At 43.3% G+C, this 16,060-nt stretch overlaps 1 protein-coding gene across 6 annotated transcripts in view; it reads left to right on the forward strand.

Moving 5' to 3' along the window:
• NBR1 (NBR1 autophagy cargo receptor) overlaps positions 1-16,060 on the forward strand; it is an 81,830-nt gene that overhangs the window by 63,735 nt on the left and 2,035 nt on the right. For 5 of the 6 annotated variants that reach the window (XM_044300256.1, XM_044300254.1, XM_044300258.1 and 2 more), the window contains 5 exons: positions 3,738-3,881; positions 5,359-5,716; positions 6,535-6,626; positions 11,532-11,607; positions 15,011-15,116. In XM_044300256.1, coding sequence (XP_044156191.1) covers positions 3,738-3,881; positions 5,359-5,716; positions 6,535-6,626; positions 11,532-11,607; positions 15,011-15,116 — 776 coding nt within the window. The remainder of the gene's footprint in view (positions 1-3,737; positions 3,882-5,358; positions 5,717-6,534; positions 6,627-11,531; positions 11,608-15,010; positions 15,117-16,060) is intronic. The other variant, XM_044300259.1, reaches the window with a different exon arrangement.

Below are 16,060 nucleotides of genomic sequence, written 5' to 3' on the forward strand. Positions count from 1 at the left end.
TACACCTCCACAGGCAGTCCATCCGGGCCAGGGGACTTCCCTCTTGCAAGTGCTGATATAGCATCTGAGACCTCCTGAGCTGTTATCTGAGCTTCCAGTACATTTCTTGACTCCTGCGATAGTTTGGGGATTTCAATGTCTGCTAAATAGTCTGTCACCTCGTCTATTGTATATTCTGCCCTCCTGGCATATAGCAGCTGGTAGTACTCTCTGAATCTGTTGACAATGGCATCAGGCTCAGTTAGTAAATCACCACCCGCACTCTTTATCCTAAGAATCGCTGGGGAGGCCTGACTCTGACGAATAATATGAGCTAACAATTTACTAGACTGGTTCCCCATTTCAAAGTAAAATTGCTTGGTAAAAAATAACCTACGCTGAGCCTTCTCCTTCAGAAGAGTCAAATATTGACTCCCTTTCATAAGCCATTTTTGTTTGTTCTGATCTGTGGGATCATCAATATACTCCCTCTCCAGAGCAGAACAATCTAAGGCCATCTCTCCTTCTAACCTAGCCGAGGCTTTTTTCACAAAAGATATTGAGGACTTCAAACACCCTCTTAAATACGCTTTTAGTGTATCCCATTTCAGCAAGGAATCCACATTGTCATCATGTACCTCTGCAAATACTGCCAACTGATCAGGTATACGGTCATTGGATGAAAAGAGGGTGAGCCAAAAGGGGTGAATCTTCATTGAACGACCAACCCTTCTATGTCCGGACATAAGGGTCAAGAGTATTGGTGAATGGTCAGATACCCCTCTCACCGCAAACACAATCTGGTAGTCAGTTGAACACACTTCAGAATTCCCCATAATATAATCTATTCTCGACAGACTATTATGACTGGCAGAGTGACAAGAGTAAACGGTATCAGTAGGATGTTTAAGTCGCCACATGTCTATCCACCCAACCTCTGCCATCAATTTAGCCAAAGGAGAGTCATATCCATCATCACTGCTCGAAGGCCCCCCTGGGTGAAACCTATCCAAAATAGTAGACATAGTCATATTATAATCACCCATACATACCACCCTGGCCGAAGGATAAGAGACAGCAAAGCTAATAGCCTGATGGAGTATCTGCAGGGATGATGGGGGAGGTATATACACTCCTATCAATACATATAGAATACCTTGTATATGCGCCGCCACAAATACAAACCGACCAGCTGGGTCGACCTGTAGCTGTTCAAGTTCCCACCTTAATGACTTATGAATCATCAAGGACACCCCTCTGGACATATTCGTGTAACAGGAATGCTGTGCCCATTGCTGCCACGGTTTCCTCAACCGCCTGACCGTGTCCATTGTCAGATGGGTTTCCTGCAAACATAATATGTGCGGGTTAAATTTGCCTATCTCAGAAAACACCATAGCTCTTTTCCTAGTGCTCCCTAGACCTCTGATGTTCCACGACATTATTCTTATGTCCGCCATTCAAGCACGTATAACATAATGATCCGGATACAACACGTATCCCCACAAATCCCATCCTCCCTATCAAGCATCCTAGCAATAGTGTGTCTTGGTGGACTTGTTGACGCATTATTAACATAGTACGGACCAATGAACAGATAAAAAACTACACAAAACAGTACCCAAAAACAGGGCTTGGAATACGTTGCATTCCGAACAGGCATTTATAAACCCTGTGATGATTAAATGAGTAAGGTCAAACACCCCGTGACAACTCTTAAACGGGGAGTACTAATGGTATAATTTTACCAATCGCACTGATGTTGGTAGCTGCAACATGTACAGAAAACACATACCCCAACTTTCCCTCAGGTATATATAATATGCATATACGCGCAACCTAAATTCTACATATCAGTAATAAGAGCACGTCATCATTATGAACTTCTAGATCCCGTCGAGGCATCCCCACTCCATCTATCCACATGTGCACCCTGCATCAGGCACGGCGTGGACCTATACCGAAGGAGCATAAAACTCCAACAACTGGAGAAGGGAGGCCTCCCGTTACACCCAACAGGACCCTTCACTTTCAGCATCCCAACCATTTCCATGAACTAGCAAACGAACCCACTGGGCGAACCATAAACACCACCCCCATACAGGTCACTACCCATGGCAACAAAGCATGTGTAAAGGGATATTTCAGCCCAGCATTACAGATATACAACCCATCGGTATTACGTCCTCCTCCCGTCACTGTAGCATATCACACATGCCCCATGGACAGAGTTATCTTTGTCCCCTGGCAGGACGGGGTCTGCTTTCAAGCCAAGCGACCACCTCCGTCGGTGAACCAAAGAAACGGCTCCTCTCTCCGTCGGTGATCCTCAGGCGGGCTGGGTATGCCATAGAGTATGGTATATCTAACTCCCGGAGACGCTTCTTCACTGCCACAAATGTGGCCCTGCGTTTCTGTAGCTCTGCGGAAAAATCCGGGAAGATCATGACCGTGGCATTTTCAAAGCAGATATTCTGTTTACGCCTTGCCAGTTGAAGAACGTGATCACGGTCATTAGAGTTCAGTAGTCGCGCCAGAAACGGGCGTGGAGGTGCCCCCGGCGGTGGTGCCTTGGCGGGAACTCTATGAGCTCTCTCCACAATAAACGCGCTGGAAAAAGCAGCGTCAGGAAAGGTGGACTTCAGCCATGATGTAACAAAAGCACCGGGGTCAGTACCTTCTGCTCTTTCTGGAAGTCCGACTATGCGCAGATTATTCCGGCGAGTGCGGTTCTCATAGTCATCGCATTTCTGCTGCCAAAATTCAACCTTTCTCTCCAGGTCTGAAATTTGCGCCGGTATCGGATCCACTCTGTCCTCCACCGCAGAGATTCTCTGCTCCGACTCCTTAATGCGCTCGCGCATGTTCTGCATATCGGCCCTCAACAGGCCTATGTCCACTTTCACCTCTTCCATCTTTCCGGACAGAGAGGACCGGCAGGAGGTGATGGCCAGCAATAGCTGTTCTGTCACTTGTTTAAGTGAGGGCTCACTCTGAGTCGCTTCCTCCGCTTCCACTAGCGATTCCCCAGAGGCCGATGATGCGCGTGACTGTGCTCCCGCTCCGCCGCCATCTTGATTATCCAGACGGGCAAACTCTTTGAGTTTTTCTGCGGCGGTCAGAGCCTTGTTTCGGGACATTTTCGGTGCACGGGATCTACCCGATCTCCTACCTCTCGGTGTGGAAATGTTGGCGTTCGGTAAGTTCAGGATAAACGGAAAGTTAGGGTATGAGGTCCGGAGCTACCGCTAACCACGTCTGCTCATGCCAGCTTCCGGCCACGCCCCCCAGCGGATGCCATGTTTACAAATGTACGTTGCTGGTAGCGTAGGGGTTAATCAACTTCTCTTTCCCATGCCTTTTCTGTTAATCCCCTCCCTTTTTGAGCAAGCCAGAAAAAAGTGTAGAAACCCTATTTGCGCCACTTTTTACACAGATTTTAGGGGCAGACACATTAGTAAATATGAGTTGTGGTGTTTAAATGTTTCCCTTTTTAAGGGGTATTTCCATGTAAGATGATTACATCTGATAGATGCAGGTTCCACCTCTGGAACCCACACCTGTCTGTAGAACAGGGTTCACCCAATCTCCAGACCAACCGGTGTGGTGGCTTTTGGCCACAGCATCTAGACAAAGAATAATTGGAGAGGTGCCCACATGTGTGTGACTCTCTTCACTACTTTAGGAGTCATAGAAACAACCAAGCAAGTGACTAAGCATTCACAGTGTACTGACTCGTATCGTCTTTTGATTAACAGGTTCTGTACAGTCCTCTCCACAATCAAGTTTCAACTACAGTGTGAAGTCTGATGAGGATGTGACTCAGAAGAGCTCTCGTTCACGCAGCAGGCCAGTTGTACTGGAGACAACAGACACAAATGCTCCAAAGACACCTGATAGAGGTAGGTAGCAATTATGGGGCAAAGATACCAGATGCTGCATTTCATGATGTGTTCCTTACATAGTTACATAGTTGTTAAGGATGGAAAAAGACAAGTCCATCAAGTCCAAGCTGTAATCCTGCTATTTCGATCCCTGGATCAATGTCCATCTTCCTTTTAAAAAGGGGTTTGGGCCAAAGGGAAAGGGTGTGTAGAACAAGGTTTCTATACATTGTCATAAGCCTCAAAGCCTTTTTTGAAGCCATTTGCTGTGACCAGCTCCTGCGGCAGGCTATTCCAGAGATTAACAGATCTTACTGTAAAGAATGCTTGTCACCTCTTATGACTGAATCTTTTTTTTTCTCCAGTTGTAGGGAGTGGCCCCTTGTTTTTTGAGGGGGTTTAACACAGAGTAGCTTCCCTTGATATTTTTTGTATGGTCCGTTTATATATTTGTACAGGTTAATCATGTTTCCCTTTGTCGGGTTGTAATAATTCAATTAAGAATTATTAATTATGGTCATAAAAATAATTAACCATAAAAAATTAATTTTATAAAATTTGTCATAAATTCTTAAAATCATGACCTGGTGAATTGTAGACAACCAAATTGATACAATTCACATCTGAGTCCGACTATTTCCTCAGATAAATAAGTTCTTTTTGACGTGAGATGACGTTAATGATAAAACATGTAGTTCTGCATTATACAATAATACACAGGTTTATAAAAATATGCAGATTTATTGGTTACATATGTTTTGTGACGACTAGTTAGTCACACCTTTAGACGTCTTTTTTCAAGGCTAAACAAATATAGTTCATTTAATCTTTGCTAATAACTAAGCTCTTCCAGGCCCTTTATGAGTTTAGTTGCTCTCCTCTGTACTTTTCTAACTGCAGGGCATCCATTTTTTTGGACTGGTGCCCAGAACTGAACTGCATATTCCAGTTGAGGCTGCACCAATGCTTTGTATAGTGGCAATATTACATCCCTGTCCCGCAAGTCCATACCTCTTTTAATACAAGACAAAATTCTGATGGCCTTAGAGGCAGCTGACTGGCATTGCCTGCTGTTATTTAGTCTATGATCTACTAATACACCAAGATCCTTTTCAACAAGTGACTCTCCCAGTTTTATTCCCCCCTAGGACATATGCCGCATGCAGATTATTAACCTCAAAGTGCATAACTACATTTATCTATATTGAACCTCATTTGGCAAGTGGAGGCCCAAACAATAAGTTTGTCCAAGTCAGCTTGTAACTTAACATCTTCCATAGACTGGACTGTATTATAAAGTTTGGTGTCATCTGCAAAAATAGAAACTGCACTATTAATCCCATCCTCTGTCACCTCTATTGATTAAAACATACAGTATTAGAAGCCATACTTGTGGTCTGCATAGAAACTGTCTCTTTAAAAAGCAAATGTATGCATATGTAATATAAATTATATGTAATACTATCCTCACTGGTGATCTGTGTTTTTATGTAAGATATTACAGCAATGGTAGATGCTCCACCAGTAGATCTCTATGATATAGAGCCACAGATTCCAGACGAGCATCAAAGAGATGAAGTGGAAAGCCAGGCATCCTCTGATTCTTCTGAAGATTATATCATCATTCTGCCTGAGTGCTTTGATACCAGCCGTCCCCTTGGGGAGTCTATGTACAGCTCAGCCCTTTCCGAGTCACAGGGTGACAAAGAGAAAGACACCAGAGTGAACGATGAGACCTATGAGGGGGGCTGCCCAGTCCACACCCACAGCATTAATGACATTCTCACCACCTCCCAGACACTAGATGCCGTACCTCTCACCCCTGAAGTGATTACACCATCTCCCCAGTTGAGGTATGGGCATTATTCATTTGTATTTCAGAATCACACTTGTGCTGTCATCATTGTATGTCGTAATATCTTGATTTCATTCTTGTCTTTTATGTGCATTAATAATCAGGGCTTTTGCATACGTCAATATAAAATCATTGAGGGCTCAGAAGATGGACCTCCCCAATCCCCCAAACTTAAGTGGATTTATACCACCCGATATTCAAGCAGATTATCGGGAACAAATGTTTCTGCGAACGCTTGTTTCCGACAATCTTCCCATCTGATCATTCTGCCGATCACCCTATGAACAAACAAAACTGTTGCACGCATCTAAATTATCTTTTCTGAGCAGCAGATCACGAGTTCCAAACAGCGATCTGCTGCCCAGAAACATTGCCTACCTATGAGGACAAGCGATCGCAGTAACGATTCCTCATCCTGTAAAGGACACTGCTGCATGTAATAGCAGCGGTCTCCTTCACTGAACGAGCAGCCGAATGTCAGGAAGGAACGCTTCCGTCCCAACAATCAGCTGCTCCTCGGCCCGTGTAAACCTGCTTCTAGACAATTAAAGGGGTATTTCTATCTCGGCCTTGGGAATAACCTGTGTAATCTCCAACTGGGGGTGGCTGGAATTACAGAGACATCTGAGCTGGCTGTGCTCTGCTCTTGCCATAATTCCCAGAGCAATGAATTGGATGGTAGAACAACTAGAGAGAGGAGGTCATAAAGGGTTAAATACGGCACAGCAGCTGCTCTGTGATAAAAAAAAAAAAAAATCATAAAAATGATGATGTTTCGTAGATATGTTTGTATATATCCCATTTCTTTCTTTCTAGGTCTCCACCAGAAAATGAAGTTATACCCGAGGTGACAGAAGAGATGATGTCATCAGGTATTGGAGCAGCAGTTGCCGAGCAAGCAGCCACAGGTAAGAAAAGTCAGCTGACCGAGGAGAAGGAGCTCAGTGGGGCGCATAAATACAGTCGGGGACCAGCAGAGACCTGTTGCTAATTACCGTGACCGGCAATAATGCAGATCGCGGTAATTTTAAAGGCTTTAGATGCTGTGATCAAGTGAGATCACGGCATTTAAATTATCGAAAACCCCGAAGCTCGCGCCAATGGGGCTGTCGGTAGTTGCTTTTAATGCTGTGAGTCTCGCTGACAAACTAACAAAAAAAAAATGTAAAAAATATAAAAGTTTAAATCGCCCTTCTTTCCATATAATAAAAAAATAAAAAATAAATAACAAAAAATATAAACATCATGGGTATCACCGTGACTGAAAACACTCGTACTATTCAAATATCAAAAATATTTTTCCAATCCGGCGAATGGCATAACGGAAAAAAAAGGGTATAAAATGGCAAATTTGGCATTTTTTCATTGCTTCTCACCCAAAATGTTTTATAGAGTGTGATCAAGAAGTCACACACACTCCAAAATGGTATCAACAAAAAGTACAGATTGTCCTGCAAAAAATAAGCCCTCATACAGCTATGTGAACGGAAATATAAAAAAGTTATGGCACAAGGAAAATGGGGAAGAAAAATTAAAACTAAAAAAACCTCCGGAAGTGAAAGAGTTAAAGAAACAAGAGCAAAAGCATTTCAGCCAAAGTGTAGTTTGCTCTTTCTGCATGGTAATAGGTAATAGGTATCACCATGTCATAAAATTTCTAAACTAAGAAAATATAAAATATTTATAATGCGTGGTGAATGCCATAACATAAAAAAAATTGCGAATTTACCACCTCGTCCTGCAAAAAACAAGCCTTCACATAGCTCTGTAGATGGAAATGGAAAAAAAGCTCAGAATGTGAGGAAAAAAGAAATTAAAATTTTTTTTTAAGTAGTAAAACATAATGAAAACTATAACTTTGGTATTGCTGTACTCGTACTGACCTGTAAAATATCATGTCATGTCAGTTTTAGAGCACAGTGAAGGCTGTAAAAACAAAACAAAAAAAACCATGGCCGAATTGCGTTTTCTTTTTTTATTTCCCCCTTACAAAGAATGTTCCATAAACGAAAGCATTGCTCCTGCTCCAAGAGGCTCTGTTCTCTCACCTCATTATACGCCCTCCAAGTCTTGATTGACAGGGCCAGGCACCGTTCGCATCCTCCTGCCGCCCCTGTGTGCTGGGGAAATCTCGCGCCATTCAGTGCAGGCGCGGTTAGGAAGCTAGCGAGCGTCCTTCCCTCACCGCGCCTGAACGGCGCAAGATTTCCCCCAACACACAGGGGCGGCAGACGGATGCGAATGCTACCTGGCCTTGTTAATCAAGACTTGGAGGGGTATAATGAGGTGGGAGAACGGAGCCTCATGGAGCAGGAGCAACGCCCCACACTGCTCCTAGAGGCTAATTTGCATATTATAAAAGTAAGAATTGTGCAGTAACAGGACCATGAATAATCACATAGTTAGGTGCAGCTGACATTAACACGTCGCTAACTTCAGCCAGTTTAATAGTGAAGATTCTAGTGACAGAAACCCTTTAATAAAGCACTTTGGCTGAGATATAAACTTCCTTTTCTCACTCGTATCATTGGGGGGACACAGAAGACAATGGGTATAGCTGCTGCTTCCACCAGGAGGCAACACTAAGCTGAAAAGTCTTAGCTCCCCTCTCAGCTATATCCCCTCTTGCAGACACTGAGCTAATCAGTTTTAGCTTAGTGTCTGTAGGAGGCAGACACTTTTTCTGCAGGTCTGCCAAAGATCTAATTTGCCGTTTGGGCTACAGGCGTTCCTAAACCACCTGTTTTTCCACACACAACAGGGAGGACAAGTGGGTCCCCATGCCTGTTGCTCATTCCCCACATCTAGAAGGCAAGGAGGAACAGCGTGCCTCTGCCTACCACATTGTCATTCTACTTAGGGAGCACTACAGTTTTTTTCCTTAGCTCATATTTTTAAGCAGCAGTGTGAATAAGTGATTTCTGTGGGCAGGATTTAATTTCCAGGAACGGATTCCGCATAAAACGGATGACATACGTAATGACATACGAATGTCATCCGTTTTTTGCGGGACCATTGACTTTGTATTGTACCAGGATCCGATTTTTGCGGAAAAGAATAGGACAAGTTTTATATTTAATCGGACATGCGGAACGGAACAACGGAAACGGACAGCACACATTATGTTGTCCGATTTTTTCCAGGACCCATTGAAAATGAATGGGTCCAGAACTGGTCCTGATCTGTTCCGTAAAAAAACGGAACAGATCAGGAAAGAAAAAACGGACGTGTGAATGGACCCTTAGGCTACATTCACACGTCAGGATTTTTCTATATCCCGAATTTCGGTCCGTTTTTTGCGGATCCGTTGTTCCTAAAAAATGTTTCTGTATGTCATCCGTTTTTTGCGGATCCGCAAAAAACGGAAACATGTATAAATTTCAATAAGCAAATAAAGTTGTTTGGATTTCTTTGAAAAAAAAATTGAAAAAAAAAGTTTCTGTTTGCAGGATTTCATTTCCAGGAACGGAATCCACATAAAACGGATGACATACGTAATGACATACGAATGTCTTCCGTTTTTTGCGGATCCATTGACTTTGTATTGTACTAGGATCCGATTTTTGCGGAAAAGAATAGGACATGTTTTATATTTTTTCGGACATGCGGAACGGAACAACGGAAACGGACAGCACATATTGTGCTGTCCGATTTTTTTCAGGACCCATTGAAAATGAATGGGTCCAGATCTGTTCCGCAAAAAATGGAACAGATCAGGAAAGAAAAAACGGACGTGTGAATGGTCCCTTACTCTGATTTTCTGTTGGCTTCTCCTGGCTGCTCCTACTGCTTTCATACAAATTGATATAGCTCAGTGTGTGCAGGAGGGGTATAGCTGAGAGGAGGAGCTAACACTTTTCAGCTTAGTGTCGCCTCCTAGTGGCAGCAGCTATAGCCATGGTCTTCTGTGTCCCCCAGTGAACTGAGCGAGAAAAGCATTTTACAGGTAAGCACAAAAAAATCCTATTTTTTAGCTGCAGCAGTCTCCCGAGTTCCTGATCATTCTCAATCAGCTGCTCCTGTCCTTGGTGGAGTCAAAGAGAAATACATTTAGCAAGGGGAGAGGTAGAGATAGGTAAACAGTTCATAAGATGCAGTATATTACATTTTCTTATGGTCGCTTGTACTAAAGTTAATGGCCATTTAAGGGGTTAATACATACCTCCCAACTTTTAAAAAGACAAGACTAAGGAGGGATGTTATCAGTGGCACATCATTAAACACTCAGGCTGGGTTCACACTTGAGCGTTGCGCAAACGCGCGTTTTACGCGCGTTTTTGACGCACATTTTTATGCGCGTTTTTGTAATAGTAAACGCGCGTTTGACGCGCGTTTGTGTGATTCACTACAGTGTCCTATGGCCACAAACGCCCCAAAAGTCGCTCATGTACTTTTTGGAGCGTCGGGCGTTTTACAGCGCGATCGTACGCGCTGTAAAACGCCCAAGTGTGAACCATTCCCATAGGGAATCATTGGTTTCTCCTTGTTGAGCGTTTTACAGCGCTAAGGAACGCGCTGTAAAACGCTCAGGTGTGAACCCAGCCTAAGCCACGTGTCTAACTTTCCCCAATTCTCTATACTCGCCCAATCCCCTTTGCGCCCCCACATAGTCATTATGCCCACTTTATTATGCGTCTCTTTGTACCTCTACACAGTAGATATGTCCACTTAGTGCCCCCACACAATAGTTATTCTCTTTTTGTGCTTCCACACAGCAGTAAAAGCCTGTATTGTTAATAAAATAATTCCCGCGGGGGAATGGTGCACATCATACTCTCCTCAGCAGGCACAATGAAGTGTCATTATCGCGCCGCTGTACTGAGCGCACAGGCCGATGAATAATTATCTTCCTCCAGCCTGTGCTCTCTCTTACTTCTCAGCCCTAGAGACGCAATGAGGTTACCGCATCACCCCTGCTGCGCAGACCACCGCCTGGATGAATTGTGGAGCAGGGAGCCAAAAACTCCCTGCTTCTCCATTGCATTCATGAAAGATGGACATACCTCAGCCATTCTGGGACCATGGGACAGGCACCGAAATCTGAGACTGTCCTGCTGGATCTGGGACAGATGGGAGATATGATTAATATATAACCAACAATAGCAAAGGTGTCAGTGCAACGCCTCTCACACGACCGTAAGGCCCTCCGAGACATATATCCCGGAGCGGCATTGATCGTGCACACGGCAGTACACAGCATCATAGATTACAATGATGCTGTGGACGTCGGCCCGCCCACTCATATGATTTTATGAGTGCGGGACAATAGTTCTGTGGGCGGCCTGACGTCCACAGCATCATTGTAATCTATGATGCTGTGTACTCCCGTGCGCACGATTAATGCCGCTCCGGGACATATGGTCCGCTCACGAACCGTATGTCTCGGAGGGCATACAGTCGTGTGCAAGAGGCCTAAGCCATTTCATATTCAAATGATTGATGTCCAGACGTAGAGTACGCACCAGGTTTTCATACTTCCTTGCCCTAAGTTTGTGCATTTTCCACACTGTCAGAGGTACTTCAAGGTTTTTACCATCACTATCTAGCAGCAGGTACATTAGTCCAAATTCTGGTCAGAGCTTCAGTCATACAGCAGCATTTTTTCCACCAAAATAATGAACACCTTAACGAATCCCAATTAAAAGTCAGTGGGTTCAGCCAGGAGCTTCTGGTGTATCTTGTCTGACAGATATGGCAGTATGTTGTGGCAAATGAAAACCACAACACAAATGTGAACAGAGCCTTGTAGCAGACACTTGTGACACAGAATAATATTCTTATTGATTGTTCTATTTATTTATTTATTTTTATAGCCTCCACTGAGATTACAGCAAGTCCTCAACCTTCAGAAGCTTCTCCTCCTCCTAGATCAGTCTTCGACCACACCAGGTGAATAACTAACACTAATATATATATATATATATATATATATATATAATATAAAACAGAGCAGCACTCTGGAGTGCTGATCTGTTTTTCATTGATATTATCCTGGGACGCTATGCCAACTGGAGCTTGCGCCAATCTCCAATATATTCCAAGGTTGGTGCTGCCATTTATTATATTTGAGATATATATATATATATATATATATATATATATATATATATATATACACACACAGTACAGACCAAAAGTTTGGACACCCCTTCTCATTCAAAGAGTTTTCTTTATTTTCATGACTATGAAAATTGTAGATTCACACTGAAGGCATCAAAACTATGAACACATGTGGAATTATATACATAACAAAAAAGTGTGAAACAACTGAAAATATGTCATATTCTAGGTTCTTCAAAGTAGCCACCTTTTGCTTTGATTACTGCTTTGCACACTCTTGGCATTCTCTTGATGAGCTTCAAGAGGTAGTCACCTGCAATGGTCTTCCAACAGTCTTGAAGGAGTTCCCAGAGATGCTTAGCACTTGTTGGCCCTTTTGCCTTCACTCTGCGGTCCAGCTCACCCCAAACCATCTCGATTGGGTTCAGGTCCGGTGACTGTGGAGGCCAGGTCATCTGGCGCAGCACCCCATCACTCTCCTTCATGGTCAAATAGCCCTTACACAGCCTGGAGGTGTGTTTGGGGTCATTGTCCTGTTGAAAAATAAATGATGGTCCAACTAAACGCAAACCGGGTGGAATAGCATGCCGCTGCAAGATGCTGTGGTAGCCATGCCTGTTCAGTATGCCTTCTATTTTGAATAAAGCGCTTGATGGTTTTTGTGACTGCACTTGGGGACACTCTCAAAGTTTTCCCAATTTTTTGGACTGACTGACCTTCATTTCTTAAAATAATGATGGTCACTTGTTTTTCTTTACTTAGCTGCTTTTGTCCTTGCCATAATACAAATTCTAACAGTCTATTCAGTAGGACTATCAGCTGTGTATCCACCTGACTTCTCCACAACGCAACTGATGGTCCCAACCCCATTTATAAGGCAAGAAATCCCACTTATTAAACCTGACAGGGCACACCTGTGAAGTGAAAACCATTTCAGGTGACTACCTCTTGAAGCTCCTCAAGAGAATGCCAAGAGTGTGCAAAGCAGTAATCAAAGCAAAAGGTGGCTACTTTGATAAACCTAGAATATGACATATTTTCAGTTGTTTCACACTTTTTTGTTATGTATATAATTCCACATGTGTTAATTCATAGTTTTGATGCCTTCGGTGTGAATCTACAATTTTCATAGTCATGAAAATAAAGAAAACTCTTTGAATGAGAAGGTGTGTCCAAACTTTTGGTATGTACTGTGTGTGTGTGTGTGTATATATATCTATATATAGAACTGTGCAAAAGTTTAGGCAGGTGTTGAAAAAAGTAAGAATGCTTTCAAAAACAGAATTGCTAATAGTTTTTGTATCAATTAACAAAGTGCATTCTAAAAATCAATGTTTGGTGCGACCACCCCTTACCTTCAATTCTTCTAGGTAGACATGTACAGAGTTTTTGAAGGAATTCGGCAGGGAGGTTGTTCCAAACATCTTGGAGAACTAATGTGGATGTAGGTTTTCTCAATTTAGGTCTATTTTAAAAAACAAGCTTTCTTACTTTGCAGCACTTTTTGCACACTTGCCTGAGACTTTTCTGTATGAGAACCATACAGACGGCAGAACATATGCCCTTATTTACAGACACAAATGTAAATTAACCTCATTTTCTGTTGCCCTAATGACAACAGATTGTAGACAGCCAAACATTTTGATATTTACCGTATATATTGCGCCCTATAAGATGCACCTGCCCATAAGACGCACCTAGTTTTTAGAGGAGGAAAATAACACATCAGTGCCATCCACAGATTCCCCATATCAGTGTCATCCAGACATCCCCCCCCATATCGGTGTCATCCACAGATCCTCCATATCGGTGTCATCCACAGATCCTCCATATCGGTGTCACCCACAGATCCTCCATATCGGTGTCACCCACAGATCCTCCATATCGGTGTCACCCACAGATCCTCCATATCGGTGTCATCCACAGATCCCCCATATCGGTGTCGTCCACAGATCCCCCATATCGGTGTCATCCACAGATCCCCCATATCAGTGTCATCCACATATCCCCCCCCCCCCCCCCCATAACAGTGCGGCATCCACAGATCCCCCCCCCCCCCCCCCCAATAACAGTGCGGCATCCACAGATCCCCTCCCATAACAGTGCGGCATCCACAGATCCCGCGTATTTTTTTCTTATTTTCCTACTCCAAAACCTAGGTGCGTCTTATCATCAGGTGTGTCTTATAAAGCGAAAAATACAGTACTTATCTCTCCTGCTCCGGATGCCGCTCCTCACTTCTAGTGCTTTTCCTGTTCTTCCTGCCGTGCGTGGTGCTGTGACCCAATGCGCACAGCATGAGCTCACAAAGCGCAACGTCCTCATGCTCTGGGCACTCACAGCACAGTGAGCGTCCAGGAAGTGGTGACTACAGAGCCTAGGGAGTGCTGCATTCCCCACTTCCCAGTTCTCCTGTATTAATGAGTGCATCCATAACGGAAGAGCTTGTTAATATTCACCGCACGGACGCAGTGACATTTTCCCCCAATTTGTCTTATATGGCGAAAAATACTGTATTTCTTTAAAGACACATATGGGTTGCCATAAAGTATAGCAGCAAAGTTAAGCAATACCTGATTTTGGTTGCTTCTGTGAAAAGTCATTATGTGAACTTAAAGGGAATGTGTCACTGAAAATTAAAACCAGATAGCAACACACAACCTTTTTTCATTTTCTGATTGTAGATTTTTGAGTGCGATTATTGGGGTGGCCATATTACCCGAGCTGTTCTTAATTGCATTTAGAGATATGCTTTACAGCGGCCACCGACACAGTTGACCGGAGGGGACCTCATTGACTTCTATGGGAGAGTTTTCTAGGCATGCTCTGTTCAGAGGTCAGAGGGGAGTAGATAAGCTGTGATATCACCTATTGTGAATGGTGGATTCCGTGTTATCTACATATAGAGGTGATATTTATAAGCAGATAACTACAGTAAGGTGATCTGTACAGACCAAAAAGTGTCACCTATTACTAGGCCTAGTGGCCAGTGTGTAAACTGCAGGATTGTATTTATTTATTTTTTAAATATAGATATTGACATGGAAAATAAAAAATACCACCAAAAAGTCTTTAAAAATATGTTAAATAGAAAAATATGATTTAAATAATAGGTCATTTACTGATGACACATTCCCTTTAAGCTGTCTTTTTCCCCAAAGAAAGCTCTGGTAACATTTATCATAATATAAAATGAAAGTAAACTGAATTATTTAAATATATATCTCCATAGGCAGCACTCTAGAGGCAGTATTGCTGGTGGTCTGGTGAAGGGGGCGCTGTCTGTGGCTGCCTCAGCTTATAAAGCTTTATTTGTTGGTCAACAGGAAACTGCTATGGTGCGTATTAAGATGGCTGTCTCTTCTCACTAATGTATTTATTATACATAGGCACAGTGAGCATTCACACCACACTTTTCACAGAATCTTAAATGAGATCTAACAGAATGGCTACATTAAAGGGGGTTTCCTGGAAAAGATAATGATGACCTAGCCTCTGGATAGGTCATCATTATCACAGAGGTGGGGGTCTGAGTCCCAGTACCACTGCTAGTCAGTGGTGAGCCATGTGGCATCCTGACAGCTTACCAAGCACAGCGCCGTACATCGTATAATGGCTGTGCTTGGTATTGCAGCTCAGCCCCATTCACTTGAATGAGGCGTCACGTGGCCTAGGCCTGTGATGGCTAACCTCTGGAACTCCAGCTGTGGTAAAACTACAACTCCCACGATGCGCACTTGCTTGGCTGTTCTCAGAACTCCATAGAAATGAATGGAGCCTGCTGGGAGTTGTAGTTCACCACAGCTGGAGTGCCGGAGGTTAGCCATCACTGGCCTATGCAATAGCTGCAGCGCTCATGGAGCGCCTGGCCTCTTTTAAAGGTGTTGTCTTACTTCAGCAAGCGGCATTTATTATGTTGAGAAAGTTACACAAAGCACTTACTAATGTATTATTGTCCATATTGTTTACTTTGCTGTCTAGACTCATTTTTCCATCACATTATACACTTCTCATTTCCATGGTTATGACCACCCTGCAATCCCACATGGGTGGCCATGCTTGCACACTATAGAAATAAGTGTCAGCCTCTCTGGTGGCCAGGACCGTAGGAGTGCACATAGGCTGGTGCTCCTGTAGTGTGCAAGCATGACCACTGATGGATTGCAGGGTGGTCATAACCATGGAAACGAACAGTGTATAATGTGATGGAAAAAGGAAGCAATATGGACAATCGCAGTACATTAGGAAGTTCCTTGTATTAACTTTCTCTACATGGAAAAAT

This window comes from Bufo gargarizans, chromosome 6, assembly GCF_014858855.1.
Source record: "Bufo gargarizans isolate SCDJY-AF-19 chromosome 6, ASM1485885v1, whole genome shotgun sequence".
NCBI lineage: Eukaryota > Metazoa > Chordata > Amphibia > Anura > Bufonidae > Bufo > Bufo gargarizans.